This window comes from Stegostoma tigrinum, chromosome X (assembly GCF_030684315.1).
Source record: "Stegostoma tigrinum isolate sSteTig4 chromosome X, sSteTig4.hap1, whole genome shotgun sequence".
Taxonomy (NCBI): domain Eukaryota; kingdom Metazoa; phylum Chordata; class Chondrichthyes; order Orectolobiformes; family Stegostomatidae; genus Stegostoma; species Stegostoma tigrinum.
The window spans coordinates 14120736-14137931 of NC_081404.1; the positions used below are offsets into that span (position 1 = coordinate 14120736).

The 17196-nt window shown below is 40.3% G+C and overlaps 1 protein-coding gene across 2 annotated transcripts in view; it reads right to left on the minus strand.

The window, feature by feature from the left end:
- Nucleotides 1-16663, minus strand: part of racgap1 (Rac GTPase activating protein 1) — a 28261-nt gene extending 11598 nt beyond the window's left edge. The window contains exons 1-8 of one of the 2 annotated variants that reach the window (XM_048523651.2): nt 16548-16663; nt 14216-14304; nt 12933-13135; nt 7241-7380; nt 5455-5530; nt 4073-4126; nt 2262-2327; nt 1636-1753 (exon numbers count right to left, since the gene is read on the minus strand). In XM_048523651.2, the coding sequence (XP_048379608.1) occupies nt 1636-1753; nt 2262-2327; nt 4073-4126; nt 5455-5530; nt 7241-7380; nt 12933-13135; nt 14216-14300 (742 nt within the window). In that variant the 5' untranslated portion in view covers nt 14301-14304; nt 16548-16663. Of the gene's footprint in view, nt 1-1635; nt 1754-2261; nt 2328-4072; nt 4127-5454; nt 5531-7240; nt 7381-12932; nt 13136-14215; nt 14305-16251; nt 16469-16547 lie in introns of those variants that run through there. The other variant, XM_048523650.2, reaches the window with a different exon arrangement.
- Nucleotides 16664-17196: the final 533 nt, after the last annotated feature.

The following is a 17196-nucleotide window of genomic DNA, read 5'->3' on the forward strand; positions in this document are numbered from 1 at the left end:
GTCAAAAATGGTACTGAACATTGTGAAATCATCCACGAGCAGTCCCACTCCTGACCTTATGATGGAAGAAAAGCTATTCCTCTAAATTGGGGAAACCAAGCGGAGGCTTGGGGACCACTTTGCAGAACACCCCCGCTTAGTTTGCAATAAACAACTGCACCTCCCAGTCGCGAACTATTCTAACTCCCTCTCCCATTCCTTAGACGACATGTCCATCTGGGCCTCCTGCAGTGCCACAACGATGCCACCCGAAGGTTGCAGAAACAGCAACTCATATTCCGCTTGGGAACCCTGCAGCCCAATGGTATCAATGTGGACTTCACAAGCTTCAAGATCTCCCCTTCCCCCGCTGCACCCCAAAACCAGCCCAGCTCGTCCCTGCCTCCCTAACCTGTTCTTCCTCTCACCTATCCCCTCCTCCCACCTCAAGCCGCACCTCCATTTCCCACCTACTCACCTCACCCTGCCTCCTTGACCTGTCCGTCTTCCCTGGACTGACCTATGCCCTCCCCACCTATACTCTCCTCTCCACCTATCTTCTCCTCTATCCAACTTCGGTCCACCTCCCCCTCTCTCCCTATTTATTTCAGAACCCTCACCCCATCCCCCTCTCTGATGAAGGGTCTAGGCCTGAAGCGTCAGCTTTTGTCCTCCTGAGATGTTGCTTGGCCTGCTGTGTTCATCCAGCTCCACACTTTGTTATGTTGAAGCAACAGAAGATGGTTCAACCAAGACACTCCCCTGAGGAACTCCTGCAACGACGTCCTGTGACCAAGATGACTGCCCTCCAACAACCATAACCACCTTCTTTTGTACTTGCTTCCTTTGTGTGTTTCGAGGAAGGGTCACTGGGTCTGAAATATTAACTGACATTTTTTTTTCCCTTCACAGATGCTGCCACACCTGCTGAGCTTTTCCAGCTACTTCTGTTTTTGTTCCTTTGTACTAGGTATGATTTCAACCAGCCATGTATTGATATTATGTGGAGTGGATCAAATTGGTTAAAGACTGGTGTCTGGGATGTTGGGGACCTCAAGAGGAAGTCAAGTTGGATCATCCACTCTGCAAAAGACATGACTGAAATATATGCATTCATCTTCAGCCAGAAGTGCAATGATATGCTGGGCTCCTCCATCATTGAGGATGAGGATATCTATGGAGCTTTTTTCTGCTTTAAAAATCAAGTATTCAGTCTAAACATCAAAAAGGAGTGTCTAGATTCCCCCAACAATTCAGCTGCTCAAAATGCTGAGTCAGGCAAAGCAGAAGTATTTCAGTTCAACCTCTGGTTTTTGCCGAATAAGTCAACCTCACTTGGACAAAAGTAACGGCTGTAAGTAGCTTTCACCAAAACTCCAAACTGCAACTCGAAGGATAGAAAGCTTGCAGAATTCCACTTCTGGATAAATGCAGTGAGTCCAATTTAGTATTAAAAAGCATAAATGCTTGAGTTTACCACCGTAGTAAAACTAAATTCTTAAAAATACCCTGCAACAAATAAATAATGAAAAAACGTCAAATGCCTTAGCTTCTGGAGGAGGCTTTCCAAAATACAACATTTCAGTCAGCACCCATCTTGTCCACCAACGTTAACCTCAGACCAGAAGACCTCAACATTTTGACAACAGAGCTCACCTGTTCGTCTCCTGCTTCGTGTCCAGTATGGCACTGTCTCGATTGTAGAAACTGCCTCAATTGGCCCGCCATTATTTGGCAAGGTCAGAGTGGTTTTAGCCACAATGGAATCGTTTTGCTGAAAAAAATAACCAAAGCTGTCATCTGAAAGCATAGTGTTAAATCTCACACACAAGCTGACACCATCCAGCTCAATCCCACCATTGTGTCCCTTGCCTAAAATTACCTACTTGCTTAACTGATATCAAGCACTAGTTGAGCAGAAATTTCGCCCAACTTAATACTGAGAATACTTCATTCGTTGTCTTTGGTCCACACTCCAAACTATTTTCGAGCTACTGTATCCATCTTTCTAACTGGTCCTAGTTTGAGATCAAACCAGTGTTTTCACTATCTTGGTGTCACACTTGGTTCTGAATTGATCTTGTAACATCAGATTTGTGTCACCACAAAAGATTGCTTATTTCTAGATCTAATATTGCCCATCTTCATCCCCATCTCAGCTCATTTGCTGCTGAAACCCTCAACCGTGCTGCGCTTACCTCAAACTCAACTGTTCTAATGAACTACAGGCTGGTCTCATACTCTATCAACTGCTGCATTTTACATTTGTCTACAATACTCACCTTTTCAATTGATCGTGAACGCTTAGCTGGTGCTGGCTGGACATCAACCAAGACCCTTGAAGAACGCTGGAAGGAAACAGGTACAAAATTTTTAATACAATTGGCCATAACTGGTTGCATAGCTGTTATCAATCACAAATGAACCTGATGCATGAACACAATGTTCTTGTCAACATTATATATTAAAGTGATTTCAAATAAAGTACAATGCTGTACAGCCATGAGTAAATTTGTAACTGTCTACTTCTACAAATGCAATACCCATGACCTTTCCAGGAATAAATAGCCTCCATTCACACAAGTGTAGCAGAAACTTCTTGCTGAAGGCAAAGCCAGTTGATAAAGGCAGATTTAATAATGGCCGTGCAATCTGGTACACTAATTTATAATACAATTTTCCAATTAACATTAAAGTGCTTCAAGGTAAGGTACAATGGTGTACTGTTCTACAGCTGCAAATAGAATTATATTTCTCATGGCCTTTAATCCAGGTATAAATAGATTTAGACAGGTGTACCAGAAACCTCCTGAAGGGAAAAATCTGCTTTTGTAGACAGATTTTACATCAAGCAGAACCGAAAACAGTTTTCTTAAAAAAAAAGAACATGTCATGACGAGAGATATTTTTCATTGTAATCACATGGCATATTAAGGGTGAGAAACCCGGATCTGAAATAAAAGCAAGTACCAAACTAAGATGGTACAGATGGCTAAAGTAGATTGGAAAAATAGGCCAGAAGTTAAGACAGCAGAGAAGCTGTACAGACATTTAAGGAGATGTTTCATAACTCTCAAAAATATATTGTGCTGAGAAAGATAAATTCTAAGAAGGATGCCCATACCATGGCTAGCAAGTTAAGAATGGCAATAACTTGAAAGACTAAGTGTAAAATGTCAAAGATTAGTGGTAGGCCAGAAGATTGGGAAAATATTGGACACCAGAAAAAGGTGACTAAAGACAAGAGAGAAATTAGAATACCAGAGCAAATTAGTATAAATTATTAAAAGGGACAGTAAAAGTATACTTCTGTAAGTATATAAAAAGTGAGAAAATGGGTAAAGTAAGTGCCATTCTATTAGGCCAAGACTAATGGATTAATAACAGGAAACAAGGAAATGGCAAAGACTTGAAATATGGACAGAGGATTGGCTAATAAAAAATTTGGAATAAATAGATCACTTTCAAGCTTGCAAACTAATTAGTGGAGTGCCACAGGATTAGTGCTGGGACCTCAACTATTTGCAATCTGTCCCTTTGTCTATGTCACAAATATAGAGTGCACTGTAGATAAATTTGCTGAGAATACAAGGATAGGTGGGAAAACAAGTTATGAGAAAGACATAGATAGTTTGCAAAGGGGTACAGCTAAATTGACTGAGTGAGCAAAAACTTGACAGAATATTATTTTGGAAAATGTGTTCTCACCATTTTGGTAGGAAGAACAGAATATTAATATTAAAGCAAAGAATGCAGAATATCATACAGGTGGATCTGGCGGCCTTTGCATTTCTAATATTCAGCTGGCATGATTACAATATCTATTTTCCATGGAAATGCCTTGCAATGGAATAGCTACATGACTTGCAAGGGAAGTCATTAACTTGCATGAAGGAAGCAAATAAATACAGAGGGAATATATAGCTGGACATTCATTTTGGTTGTCATTCTTTCAACAAATACCATGCAAATATGCACCTCCTGAGCTGAGTTATAATGACAATTTTTTTTGTCAGTGTGTCCATTGAATTTGCGACCATACCAATCATGTTCAAACTGAGCCATAAACAATTTAAGGAAGTTTGAAACCTACCCGTTTTTCTCTTTTCTTTAACTTCACAGTCCTCACAATGGAGGAATCCCAGTCCTACATCAAGAGAGAGAGACACAGTTTCAACAATTTTTTGCCAATCGTGAATAACTTCTGGGGAATATCGCCTGGTTACGGTTTTCAATTGAGATGCAACACAAAGTTTCTACATTAGATAAACTGCAGATGAACCAGCCAGTCCTTTGAGCACAATCCAATCAGAGTATGTTTACATAATATTTGAAATGCAATCAAAGTTTTTGAACTTGCAGGGACATTTGAGCACCCAGATATTTAAGAGGTTTGACTCCTTTTCTGTATTCTCTACACTAATCAGTGCCTTACCCTATTTGTCAAGGTGTTTCACAGAAACGAGTATTGAGTTATGCTTTCCCACTACTCTGTAGTGAGCATCTGCTAGCCACTAGTCCACATCCGTTTGCCTGAAAGTCCGGTGTTATAGTGGTAAACTTCACGTTCAACCTGTCCATAATAGTAGACTTTGAAATAAAGTAGTGTTGCTACAGAACTCCAAAGAGCTGTCATGAGCAGCATTAACAGTGCAATTGCATTTATATAATAATGCCAGAGTATCCAATTAAACCACTAGTTGTTTAAAGAGCACTCATTGTTGATACAAATGATACTCATCAATTAGTTACTCAGCTGCTCGAAATTTGAACACATGAAACAAATCACAATTTTAATAAATCTATGCAAATCCTGACATCGAGTGGGGAACACAACATACAAAACAAAAACTTATGGAATAATGTGCCTTCATGGCACAGTTAGAAATGTTATAAGATAACAAGGTGTGGAGCTGGATGAACACAGCAGGCCAGGCAGCATCAGAGGAGCAGGAAGGCTGAAGCTTCAGGTCTGGACACTTCTTCAGAGAAAAAAAAACTTTTCTGGAGTAGCGGCCAGACCCGAAGCGTCAGCCTTCCTGCTCCTCTGATGCTGCCTGGCCTTCTGCGTTCATCCAGCTTCACACCTTGTTATCTCAGACTCCAGCATCGGCAGTTCCTACTATCTAGAAATATTATATATTTGATGAAGTTTCAGACATTTTATAACTTAATGCTCGGGAGAAACAGGTTATGACAACCCACATTTAAAAAAAAAACCCTAACAGCAGTTACTTAAAATGTTGAATGGGCTGATCACCCAAATTCTGAACACTCATCCTTGGGCCAGTGTTTTGTCAAGTTGCCTTACTACTCCCCTGAAGCATTTTAACATCAACCAGTAACTCAGTCTACATGAGAACCTACAATTTCTGCTTTTCTTTTTAATTCTGGAAAGATTACTGCACTTCAAGCCTATTAACATGTACCCAATTCCAACGAACAAAACAAAAATCAAATATGTAAAATAGTTACCAATGAATCGTCAGTTTTGTCATAGCTAATGTCAGAATGAGAGACAAACGATCCAGACTCATCTATTGTTGATAACCTTTAAACAAAAAAAAAGTAAAAATATTCAGTGATTGTCAGCAAACTCAGAACACTCATTCGGTTTAACTACATTACCTTATCACTTCACTAGTCATGAATAGCATTTATGCTGCATATTTGTTTCCAAATAAAAAGCAGCAGCATTACTGTGATTATAGATCACAACTAAGAATGAAGATAAATGGCAAAGCCCCACTACTACAGAAGATCTTTTTTATTTACTTGCATTTTTATTGGGAGTAAGGAAACTTTAAAACTGGATAAAGTGACTGTAAGAAGACAAGCACCTTATAGCCAAGCCGAGGTGATGCCAAGTAGTAGAAGTAATAGGTAGCACCTTTCACGTTTGCAGCACGCTTTAAAGCTTACTTTTAAAATGCAGTCACTGTTGCTTTGCAGGCTCAGGCGGTAGCCAATTTGCGCGCAGCAAGGTCCCACACATAGCAAGTTAGACAAATGACCAGTTAGCTAATCTCTCAATGATGTTAACAGATGAAATACTATTTTGAGAAGGCTAAACGGTGTGGTGTGATCATTTTATATTCAGCTCCACAGGCATCAGGCCTCAAGTTTGCCAATGGCAGCCCTGGGAATGGAGAATTCCTTGAACACTATACTGAAGTTAGATTGTACACTCAAGCTCTGGAGCTGGACTTAAACGCACAAACTTAGTCAGAGGAGAGGAGAGTACATTCACTAAGCCGAACTGGCACATCAAATCTCCAAATGCCAGCAGCACTGATATATTTCATTTATTAATTTTTAAAAATAATTCTAGGTTATAAACATATCCCCTAGAATTCCAGGACAAACAACTCATGAGCAAAACACATGGGTTGTACAAACATTCGAGTACACTTTTAATGTTAATATCTGAGGATACCCATTTAAGTGTTATGAAGTGATTTCTAATCTCACTTTAATTTGTGGGCATTTGGCTAGAACATTGAGAAAGATCAATCTGCACATTACAGTGCTGCCTGGCTAACCATTAAAGAGAAAGGGAGATGGAAAAGAAAGGAAGAAAAGCACTTTTTTGCGCAAAGTACATCCATATATTAAAAAAAATTTACTCAAATCATTAGTCGCTTTTTTATTGGCACTAAGACCCGGGAACAGATTGTCTTTTCCAGTGCTGACTGTGCAGTGACATCAGGCATAGGAAGGATCTTAACACATCCCCGAATGGCTCTATCTTAAACAGCTGCAAGAGGCAGAACTCCAAACCTACCAGGCCACAGCTCTGGAGACTGATCTCACACTACAGATTCAAGTATTTCCACTCTTATCCTGTTCTACGGTTTTGCAGCGATGGCAGCACAAAGGCAGCCTCTGGATGTTTAGGCCTAGACCCTAGCTGTTTGCACTGGGGTACTTCATCTTTTCTACAATTACAATTATTGGAGTACAGTTATTGCAGAGAGGTAGTGTTGACTGGACATTCTCCAATGCTGCAGGAAAATCAGCATTTTCATCACTGCCAAAAAATTCTTGAGCATAAAATAGTTATGTGGAAAAAGTACTTTGCATAAAAAAGTACTGCCTCGTCACTTGATGTCCTCTAAGTATTGAATGAAAGTTTCACTGCTCTCTTCCTGATTTAACGGGATACAAAACCAACATGCAACAAGTTTGTTTTCTCTGCAACTGTGAAGCTTTACCCCAAAACCAACAGCACAAACAATTGTGGGCAACTGAGAAGTACTACCGTTTGTTGGATGCATATCCATTAGAATTTGAGCATTTAGGGTTGAGGAAAGCAAGAGCAGACTTCTGTTCTTCATTTAACTGAATGCTGGTCGAGCCTTCTGTTATGAGGAGCTCTCGGATAAGCTGTATCTGACGTTCCTTAAATGAAAGAAAGTAATTACTATAATGGAAGAGTATCACTGGCTCAAGTTAAATCCTATCTTAAAATGTGGTCACAGTGCCTGTTTCTGACCATTCTCCAGTCATCTTTATCTCTGTCAATAGCAGGCTAGGATAGTATTTGGTTTTAGCTGCAATGGTTAAATTGCCTGCAACCATCCAAGTTCAGACATAAAGAATGAAAACAGGGATGAGTTACCAGTTTATTCCTACAGCTGTACGCCAGGCACCAGTCACTGCCATCAAGAGGGAGAAAATGGGACTAATTTGTAAGAAGCGCCACTACAAGGCAGCAATCAGGCCTTGTGCCTTGGAAGAGAGGACAGGAGAAAAGATGCTAAATGTAAATATTACTCAAGGACTTCATTAGATTGGTCCATGTTTATAGGCTGTAGTGGTTTGTCATCACCTCTGTAGGGTGACTGACCAGGAAACCTTCCCATTCTTACAGCTGGTCTTCAGCCATATTAGAAGAATTTACAGACCGCTAACTAACATATTTGGCCACTTTACAAATGCACCTTCCATGGCTAGAAATTTCTGATGTGGGAATCGAGCCCAGAGGCATTAAGCTCGGAGGCAGGAACATTATCACTGCGCCACAAAACCTTTGTACATATACAGAATTGATGAAGAAATATTTCTTTAACACCATCTTGATAGTGAAGTGGTATGACTGTCGTAGATTAACAGGGAACAGAATGTTTACAGAAAGTGTGCGCAATGGTTTTAAAGTTACCTTAATATGTACATGAACCGCAATAAAATTATTGAGCTATGAATATAACATTATAACCCCAAGTTTTCACAACTCATAAGTGAAGTACTGCAGACAGACACCCATTCAATTTCACTGGTGGATCAGTGCAAATTATATGAAGCTATATTATAAAGAATCATTGAGGCCCCTCTTGTGGCACAATGGCAGTGCCCCTACCTCTGAGCCAGGATGCCTGTGCTCAAGTCTCAACCGATCCTGAAGTGCGTAATAATGAGCAGGCTAAGAAAATATTTACAAGAAGCATTCTATTGCTGAATTTCACATATTTAAAGTCTCCATAGTACAAACCTCATCCTTTTAAAAAAAAAAATCAGAAAGTTCTCCTGCTGGAGTAGAACGCTTGAAAAGGTCAGTTTTAATGGAAACATTTGAGCTCCACTTTGGTACAGCCTATATTGTCTTTCAAAGTGATCCTTCATTTGTGATTTTCTAGTATTTACCCCAACTTCCCCATACCTTCATTCATGAAGTTTAGTTATTGTGGGTTATCTTCTGGACCAGTTAGCAGGCAATGCATGTATACACAAGGAAAGAAGTGCTAAGTACTGTGCCTGCAAAGGTCTATATTATAGCTTATGTAGATGGGAACAGTTTTCCTGAGGTAACAGGGTTCCTGTGTGCATGTAGATACCAACATTTTCTATTTCTTTGATGGTCTTTGTGATGAGAAAAGGTTTGCTCTCTATTGATGCTTAGGTGGCTCCAAAGCGCAAACCTGAATACCAGTAACCACTACTCATGAAGTCTTTAGAATTCTGCCATCTTGCAGCACAGAACCAGCTTCATCTAACAGTGTATAGATGCATTCATAACCAGTTAACCCTCTACAATTAGGATCGTTGTACAGCTCCAAGTGCCACCTTATTACGGGACACCTCAATTACATTTTGCTATCTCCTGCAGTAAAAAGAAAGAGAGCTTTGTGCCTCAAGTACAATTATGAGCAACTACCAAAGTGAAATAGTGTTGTATAGTGCATTGACTGGTAACTCAGAGAGCATGTGAGGTCCCAACTTAGGTTGTCCCACTTTAGAAATGAGATCAAATTGATAATTTTACTTTAAAATGCTTTATTTGCAGCCAGACATGAAAAGCAAAGTGTGATCTTCCTCACTAGATTTGGAACCTCTGCCATCTTCCCATAAAGGGTCATTCCTTCTCCGTTAGTGTGCCTTCTTCAAGAAGAGTTGCAACTCTCCATCAAAAGTGGCAGTGTCCTTCATTCCATTGAGAACAAGCAAGCAATTTGATGGCAACCTTTGACTTTTAAAAACTCAGTTCTTTGGAGCCTCATTGGATTTCACAATCTCAAACTGGGTGTGTACCAAGTCAACTTCTCTAAGCAACATTTTTTCCTTTGCCTGCAGCTTCATGAAATTGGGGAAGAGAAGAGAGAATCTCGGATTGCAATACTGATCTGGAATACTTAATTTAAGACTGAAGTACATATATAATACTTCAAGTTAGCGAAAACACGATGGGCTAATATTCAAGTTTTATAAAATCGAGTTTAAGTACATGGTTACAGCTGGAGGAAATTTAACAAGTGATGACTCGAGAAAGTGATTTTCTGGCAGTGGTAGCATTCATATATGTGGGCCAGAATGGCTGGGTTCAAGTCCCACCTGCCCCAGCTGTGTCATAACATACCACAACAGGTTGCTTTAAGGGAAAAAAAAAATCAGGACTACCTGGTGCAAGAGTAAAGTCCGCAGGTGCAGTTCTACCTCAGTTTTACTTTTGTTTCACTGAATAAAAATTGACGTTGATCTACAAATTCACCAACTGGCAGTCATGAATTTAAACACGAACTGTAAGTCAATCAAAATAAGTTCAGCAACAATGCAGCACAATGCCCATTTGATTCTTTAGGGCCACACACCTTTAGTAGTGGAAACACACTTAAATTTGAGCTTTACTGGCATTTTACTTTCTTTATTTCCCACCCCTCTTCCCTTTGACAATACATAAGATTTACAGCACAGATATGCCCAGTCTATGGCACTCATCTTTATTTCTTTTATCATGGGATGTGAACAACTTGGGCTACGCCAAGATTTATTGCCCACCTATAATTGTCCCTGGTACTGATAAGCTGCCTTTTTGAACCATGTTAGTCTATGCAGTGTAGCTGAGCCCATAATGCCAGTAGGGAGGGAGTGCCAGACTTTGACCCAGCAACACTGAAGGAGCAACAATATAGTTTGCGGTCAGGATGGTGGGGGGGGCTTGGCGATGAACTTTAGCCCCCACACACTCTTTATCCAACTCGGCCCCATCTATTCCTTTCTTCCTCACTTCAAAAGGTGCACCTATATTATTCACTTCAGCTACTCAAGAGTGGAGTTCTCCATTTTCACTATTCCTTTGGTTTAAAAAGAAAGTCCCCCAGAATTCCCTGGTGAAATTTATTTGTGCCCAGCTCTTAGATATGGTCTCTTGTTCTGGTCACCCCTGTAAATGGAAGTATCTACAGGGCACCCCTTCATTTTCTGAGACAGGGATCCCAGGCCTATTCAAACCAAACCCTCGGTTCTGATATCATCACAGTAAAATCATTCCTTCTCCAGCACCTCTAACATTTTCATTATATGGAGGCCAAAATTACTCAGAACTTGGTGTGAACCACAAGGTTTTGTACAAGTTTTACTCAACATTCTTCCCATCCAGAAATGAAGCCCAGTATTTTGCTTGCTATTTTATGGCTTCATTAATCTGTGTACACTATGATTTATACAAGCATTTCCCCAGATCTGTCAGCTCTTCTACCATATTTAGAGGCATTTTCCAATGGGCATGGTCTCGGTATTTGAGCCCAGAACATAGGAGTATATTAGAGGGAAGTGGTGTTTCTCTGTATGCTGCTATCTCAGAGTATATCCAAATCTATGTTACACATTAGTAAAATAGCCTGGATGCAGTAAAAAATTCATTTCATTACTTTTGAACGTTTCTGTTACTGAACAATGAATCATTTGTAGAAAGGCATGGTGAGAACAAAGCCTCCAGAGCAAGAGAGGCCTTATATAAAATGCTACCTGATCTGAACTTTCTTTTTCCAGTATTCTTCTTTTTACAGTTAATTGACTTTATTAATGAAGGCCCCATCGTATGCCAGTACCACTTGTGCTGCAACTTACCTTCAGATTGACCACATTTATTACAGTTTTATTACAAAGCAGGAGACAGGTTGAGCTGTTATTGTGTTGTGTCCAGATGCACCTGGCTCTTCTCTCTTGTTATTAAACCATTAGGAAAATTAGAAAGAGAACTTGCATTTAGTCAAGTACATCATCAGATCTTCAGGGGTGCCTTGAAATTGATCAGTTGCAACATTATTTGTGAAGTTCAATCACTTCTTACTTGGTTAAATGCAGCAGCTACTTTGCGTACAGTAAATGCAATCAGTGACCTATTAACTTGGTGGGGGGGGGGGGGGGGGGGGAGAGAAGCGAACATCAAGTGTTAAATTCTTGTGGTCTTCTTGGAATGACAGCACAGAAAATAAATTGAAGATCCAGGCAGATAGATCTCTTAAAATGTTCCAAACACAAGGAAACACCTCTCAGTTGACAATATGGCACTGTTTGTACTGCATGTTAACACTAGCCTTACAGTGGGAACTTCAACACAGAATCTTTTGACACAGAAGACAGCGCACTACCAATTGCGTGGGGCAGAGAAAAGGAATCAAACAGACAAAGAAAACTAAATTCCAATGACAGAGAGTTTGGATTTAAAAAAAAAGTCAACCAATATTTACATCAAATGAAATGGTTTTAATACGAAAGTAAGTAAGTACAGGTAAGGTATCCATTATCCATATGTCTGAAAACCAAAAAGACCTAAAAATCATAAAGTCTTTTGGAGAAACAGACCCAAATGGATCTCTGGACATGCCAAGTTTGAGCACTGCAGAAAAAAAAACTGCCAAATTCAGCAACTCTACAGGATTGTTTTGGACCTTTGGAAAAATAAAAGCTAGCTTTTGGGTTGGATTGTGTTAAGTAAACAGTTTTCCCAAAGGGCTTGAACAAACTATAGGCGATCCAAAATCTGAAAATATCCTTTATCCAAAAAAATAGTTGGATTTGCTGAAACAATTCCCAACCTGCACAAACCCAATAGATTGTGGGGGAATTGGAATTTGCACTATTCATGTTACAGAAGACAACTATGCAACCAAAGAATTTGCCAAGGAGTTTGCTGTAAAAGGATAAATTAAGCCTTTGTGGAATTATTCTTAGTTGCATTCTTCTTTCAGCTTGTGTTATTTGTCTTAGTACGTTGCTAAGTCTTTGTTTCTATAGATCAGTTCACCTACAAGTAAATCATGATCAAGTAATATTCAGCCTGCACATGTTCATCTGGCAACAAACTATTTGCAATTTCAAGAGGCGTTTGGAGAATTTAGTGGAGATTCCATCTATTTCTGTGCCGGTGGTTCATCACAATTTGGCCATGAATGCTCAAGGTGGGCACATTGGTCATCAGTGAGTAAAAAGAGAAGTAGTTTTTGATCTGCAAAAGATTAGTCTGCTTGTAAAAAAAGTTGTCAAATCACAGTGAGGGGTGGGATGTGGGAAAAACAAATAGAAATCAAGCAGAAGTTGTAATTTGGTTAAGGAGGAAAGGTCCTTTAATATTACAAGGTGGTTACTTAATCTACAGGTCAACTTCGCATATAGAGAGGAATAAGCCAGTCTGCTTTTAGCACAGGTTTAGAATGAAGTTTTAAGATCAGACATACCAGTCTTTCACACTCTGTTTCTGCTTTCTGCCGACGCTTCATTTCTACATCAACTTGGTTACGAGCATGCTTCAATTTGACATCGAGTGCACTTCGCTCAGTCTCAGCTTTTGTTAGGCACTCTGTAGCACGGGAAAGCTCCAATTCAGTCTTTTGCCATTTTTTCCTACATTCTTCAAAGTTTTTGGCGAACTGAATAAATTCTGCAAGGAAAGAGAAAAGTGCAGATATAAATTTTAAAAAGTGCTGATCAAAGCAACATCTCCCTATGATGTATTGATGCAAGGTTTGCTGAAGTGAAATTGCTACATTGATGTAAAATTATGTTATCAGTTTTGTTTTAAAATTGTGTCATTTTCTTCCCAAAAGGATCACTTGGACAAAAAAAAAATAAGACTCTTAGATCTGAAGGCTCTTCTGAATCTGGAGTATGTAAATCATTGTCCAGATCTATGTGTGGTCAATTCCCTGGCCCTTTTAGCTTGGGTGACACCCAGAGTGACTAATTTCCAAATTGAGTTTATACTTCAAATTCTGCTGCTCTCTCTTCAAGTTTCCCAGGTCTAGCTGCTTTAAAAAGGGCTATTCTTCATGTCAGACTTGTTCACCGGTATTAATGGTTAGACACAAAGTAGCACATAGTGAACAGATCCACTCAAACCACCAGGACTCAAGAAATTTGAGGGGGAGAAACTTGAGCAGTGTGGATTATAATTGATACTGAGACAAAGCGGAATGAGATTGAAATGCTTACAAAACTGACACATTGAAAAATGAGAGATCAGCTTGAGGCAGAACATATACATGATGTGGGGGGGGGGGTGGTGATGGGAGGTATAGAGAAGATAATAGATTCAACACAAAAGCTCAACAGTGAGTGAAAATGCACATACATTAACTATTGAATCAATATACAAAGCACAGTGGAATCACAGGCAGACAAATTATTAATATTTAATATAATTTAATACAAAGTCAGTGGTTCTCTTAGTCCCATTGGGTAAAGTCAAAAAGAGTCAGCATATTGTACTGGCAGAAATACAAACAATTGAATCTTTGTGCTTGAAAATTAATGAATTACTTTGGTAGTCCAAATATTTTGGTTGATCTGCAAAGCTTCATGATGCAGTTTTACAGCTCACCAAGCCAGCTTTGGTATCCTATCTCCCAGTTTTATACAAATATACTGAAAACTAAAATTCAAAGTATCTCACAGAAATCTAGATGAATAACATCACTGATCATGGCCATACCCCAACATTAGCAAAGCTAAAAATGCTTACGAGGTTCAATTCCTTCATTCAGTACTTCCATCTGTCTGAGCAACTGCTCGAACATGTTGCGTAGAGTGACCATGGCAGATTCCATTTTCCTATAAAAGAGATTAATGCATAAGAAAAGCAAGGGAACTACAAGTGACAGCTTCCACACATCTCTGTTTTAAACCAAGATTCTTGGTGCAATATTGTCTTGCAATATTCACACACTGGACTTGTATGGGGAGAAAAACCAGGAGAAGATTCAAATTACTCCAAAATGTAATTTTCAACCAACTCAATTTTAGTCCTACAGTTACTTCAGGTGAGGGTCAATGTTCTGCCCACACCGATATCTGCTAGGAATGAACAGTTGGCTCAAAGTCACAAAAAAGGTATCGTGTGCATGTTTGCAGGAATAAACCTACCGATGATGCTTTAAAACAAAAATCATAAAATGGCCATCAGCCCAAAGATGGAGATCAGGCTCGTCACCAGCTCAATTTCAAAAATCCCAGCTCAGTATTAATTCACAGCAAAAGACAAGAGCTGAAGGGTTTTTAAAGAAACACAGTAGCACAATGCCAACAATCACTCAACAGCACAAAATTTACTATTAATATTTACTTCGTGGAAATTCTGAGCATGTCATGATTTTACCAGTCAGTGTTAAAGACAGCTTGATGCAAATAGTGACAAAAACAATACTTTATTAAACTAAATCATGTCCAATTATAACTGATAACAGTTTAAGGACTAAAATTTCCATGGAATTTAAATGAAGCAACTAAAACAAACTGAAGAATCTCAGTGACATATCGCAGCCAAAAGGCCTCCAGCAATATAAAAACAGTGCTGCAGCAGCAGCTCCTTGATTTCGAAGTCATTCCACAGAGATTTTTGACAATAATATTTGTTCCAAAAATAACTGCATTCGCAAGAGATTGCTTAAACAACCCTCAAATTTGATGAGGCAGTCACATTAAGTATTGCAGACCTATTAAGTGTTTAAAATCCAAGTTCTAACGACACAATGTGTTGCAACTTATAGCATTAACAGATGGGGAAACCATTCACTTCAAAGTACTAAAATTTCTGTTTTTGAATCTTGCGCCTCTCCAACTCAAATTGAACAAAAACTTTATAAAAAGCTATTGCTGAAGCAATAAATGCTGATATCTAACTACATCCCATTCAAGTACACAGAGCACTCTATGCAAGACCAGAAATGTACAGCATCAGGATTGCAGTGAGGGGGTTAAAAATCAGTGCTATGAATTGAAATTACTTCATTGAAGCTACAAGAGTGAACCACATAACATTAAAGTTAACACATTACACTTTCTCTGGGTGGAAAGAAAGTCTTTCCATTTCTCAACCCAGTCAGCATTTCTTGCCTGCAGATCCATCAACACACAAGGTTGACAGCTATATTACTGCAATTAACAAAACAATTAGTAGCACTCTTGGTTTCAATTCCCACATCAGAGAATTGAATACCAAGATCTAAACTGGTACTCCCAATGCAGTGCTGCACTGTCAGAGAAGTGCTGTCTTTTGGATGAGACATTAAACTGGTGTGGATGCAACATAATAATGTGTAGAGCTGGATGAACACAGCAGGTCAAGCAGCATCTTAGGAGCAGGAAAGCTGACATTTCAGGCCTAGACCCATTTCTGATGAAGGATCGAGGCTCAAAACGTCAGTTTTCCTGTTCCTCTGATGCTGTTTGGCCTGCTGTGTTCATCCAGCTCTACACCTTGTTATCTCAGATTCTCCAGCATCTGCAGTTCTTATTAGCTTGGTTGCATGACGATCCTGAGGCACTCTGTGACCGAACTGGGAAGTCCTCTGGTGTCCTGGCAAATATTTGTACCTCAAACTAACATAACAAAAGACAATTATCTGGGTTCATTTCCACATTTCTGTTTGCGGGAGATTGCTGTGTGCAATTTAGCCGCAGTGTTTCCTATACTACAGCAGTAATTACGGTTGAAAACGTTCATTCTTTACTGTGAAGCACTTTAGGACATTCTACAGATGGGGAAGGCGAGAGAAATACCTGGCTTTATCAAGTAGCCAATGGCCTAGTGCTATACAGACATTTTTAATACACTCGAGGGCCCAGCACATATCTCGATCACCACAAAGGGCTCGCCTTTTCTCTGATCGCGGAGATCCTGGAAGGAGACGAACGACACTTCCCGCTTTTCCACGGGGCCCAGGAGCCCGACTACCATCGCCCACCCAACTTAAAATCAACAACATCCCGCTATCGGGGGAACGGCACCGATCTCAAGAGGGGAGAGCAAAAACAATCTCTAGATTCCCGACCCATTTTCCCCCAGGAGCCCTTACCGCTTTGTCCGCCGCTCTCCACCTGGTTCCGGCTCCGTTACTCCAGACGTTTTCGCGGCCTGATTTCAAATTTGCTTCAACCGCCAATCAGGATACGGTCTCCTGACGTGCCACGTACGCCCCAATGACGCAATCACGCATCGAAGGTATTGAGATAATAAAATGTGAGGCTGGATGAACACAGCAGGCCAAGCAGCATCTCAGGAGCACAAAAGCTGACGTTTCGGGCCTAGACCCTTCATCAGAGAGGGGGATGGGGGGAGGGAACTGGAATAAATAGGGAGAGAGGGGGAGGCGGACCGAAGATGGAGAGTAAAGAAGATAGGTGGAGAGAGTGTAGGTGGGGAGGTAGGGAGGGGATAGGTCAGTCCAGGGAAGACGGACAGGTCAAGGAGGTGGGATGAGGTTAGTAGGTAGCTGGGGGTGCGGCTTGGGGTGGGAGGAAGGGATGGGTGAGAGGAAGAACAGGTTAGGGAGGCAGAGACAGGTTGGACTGGTTTTGGGATGCAGTGGGTGGGGGGGAAGAGCTGGGCTGGTTGTGTGGTGAAGTGGGGGGAGGGGACGAACTGGGCTGATTTAGGGATGCGGTGGGGGAAGGGGAGATTTTGAAGCTGGTGAAGTCCACATTGATACCATATGGCTGCAGGGT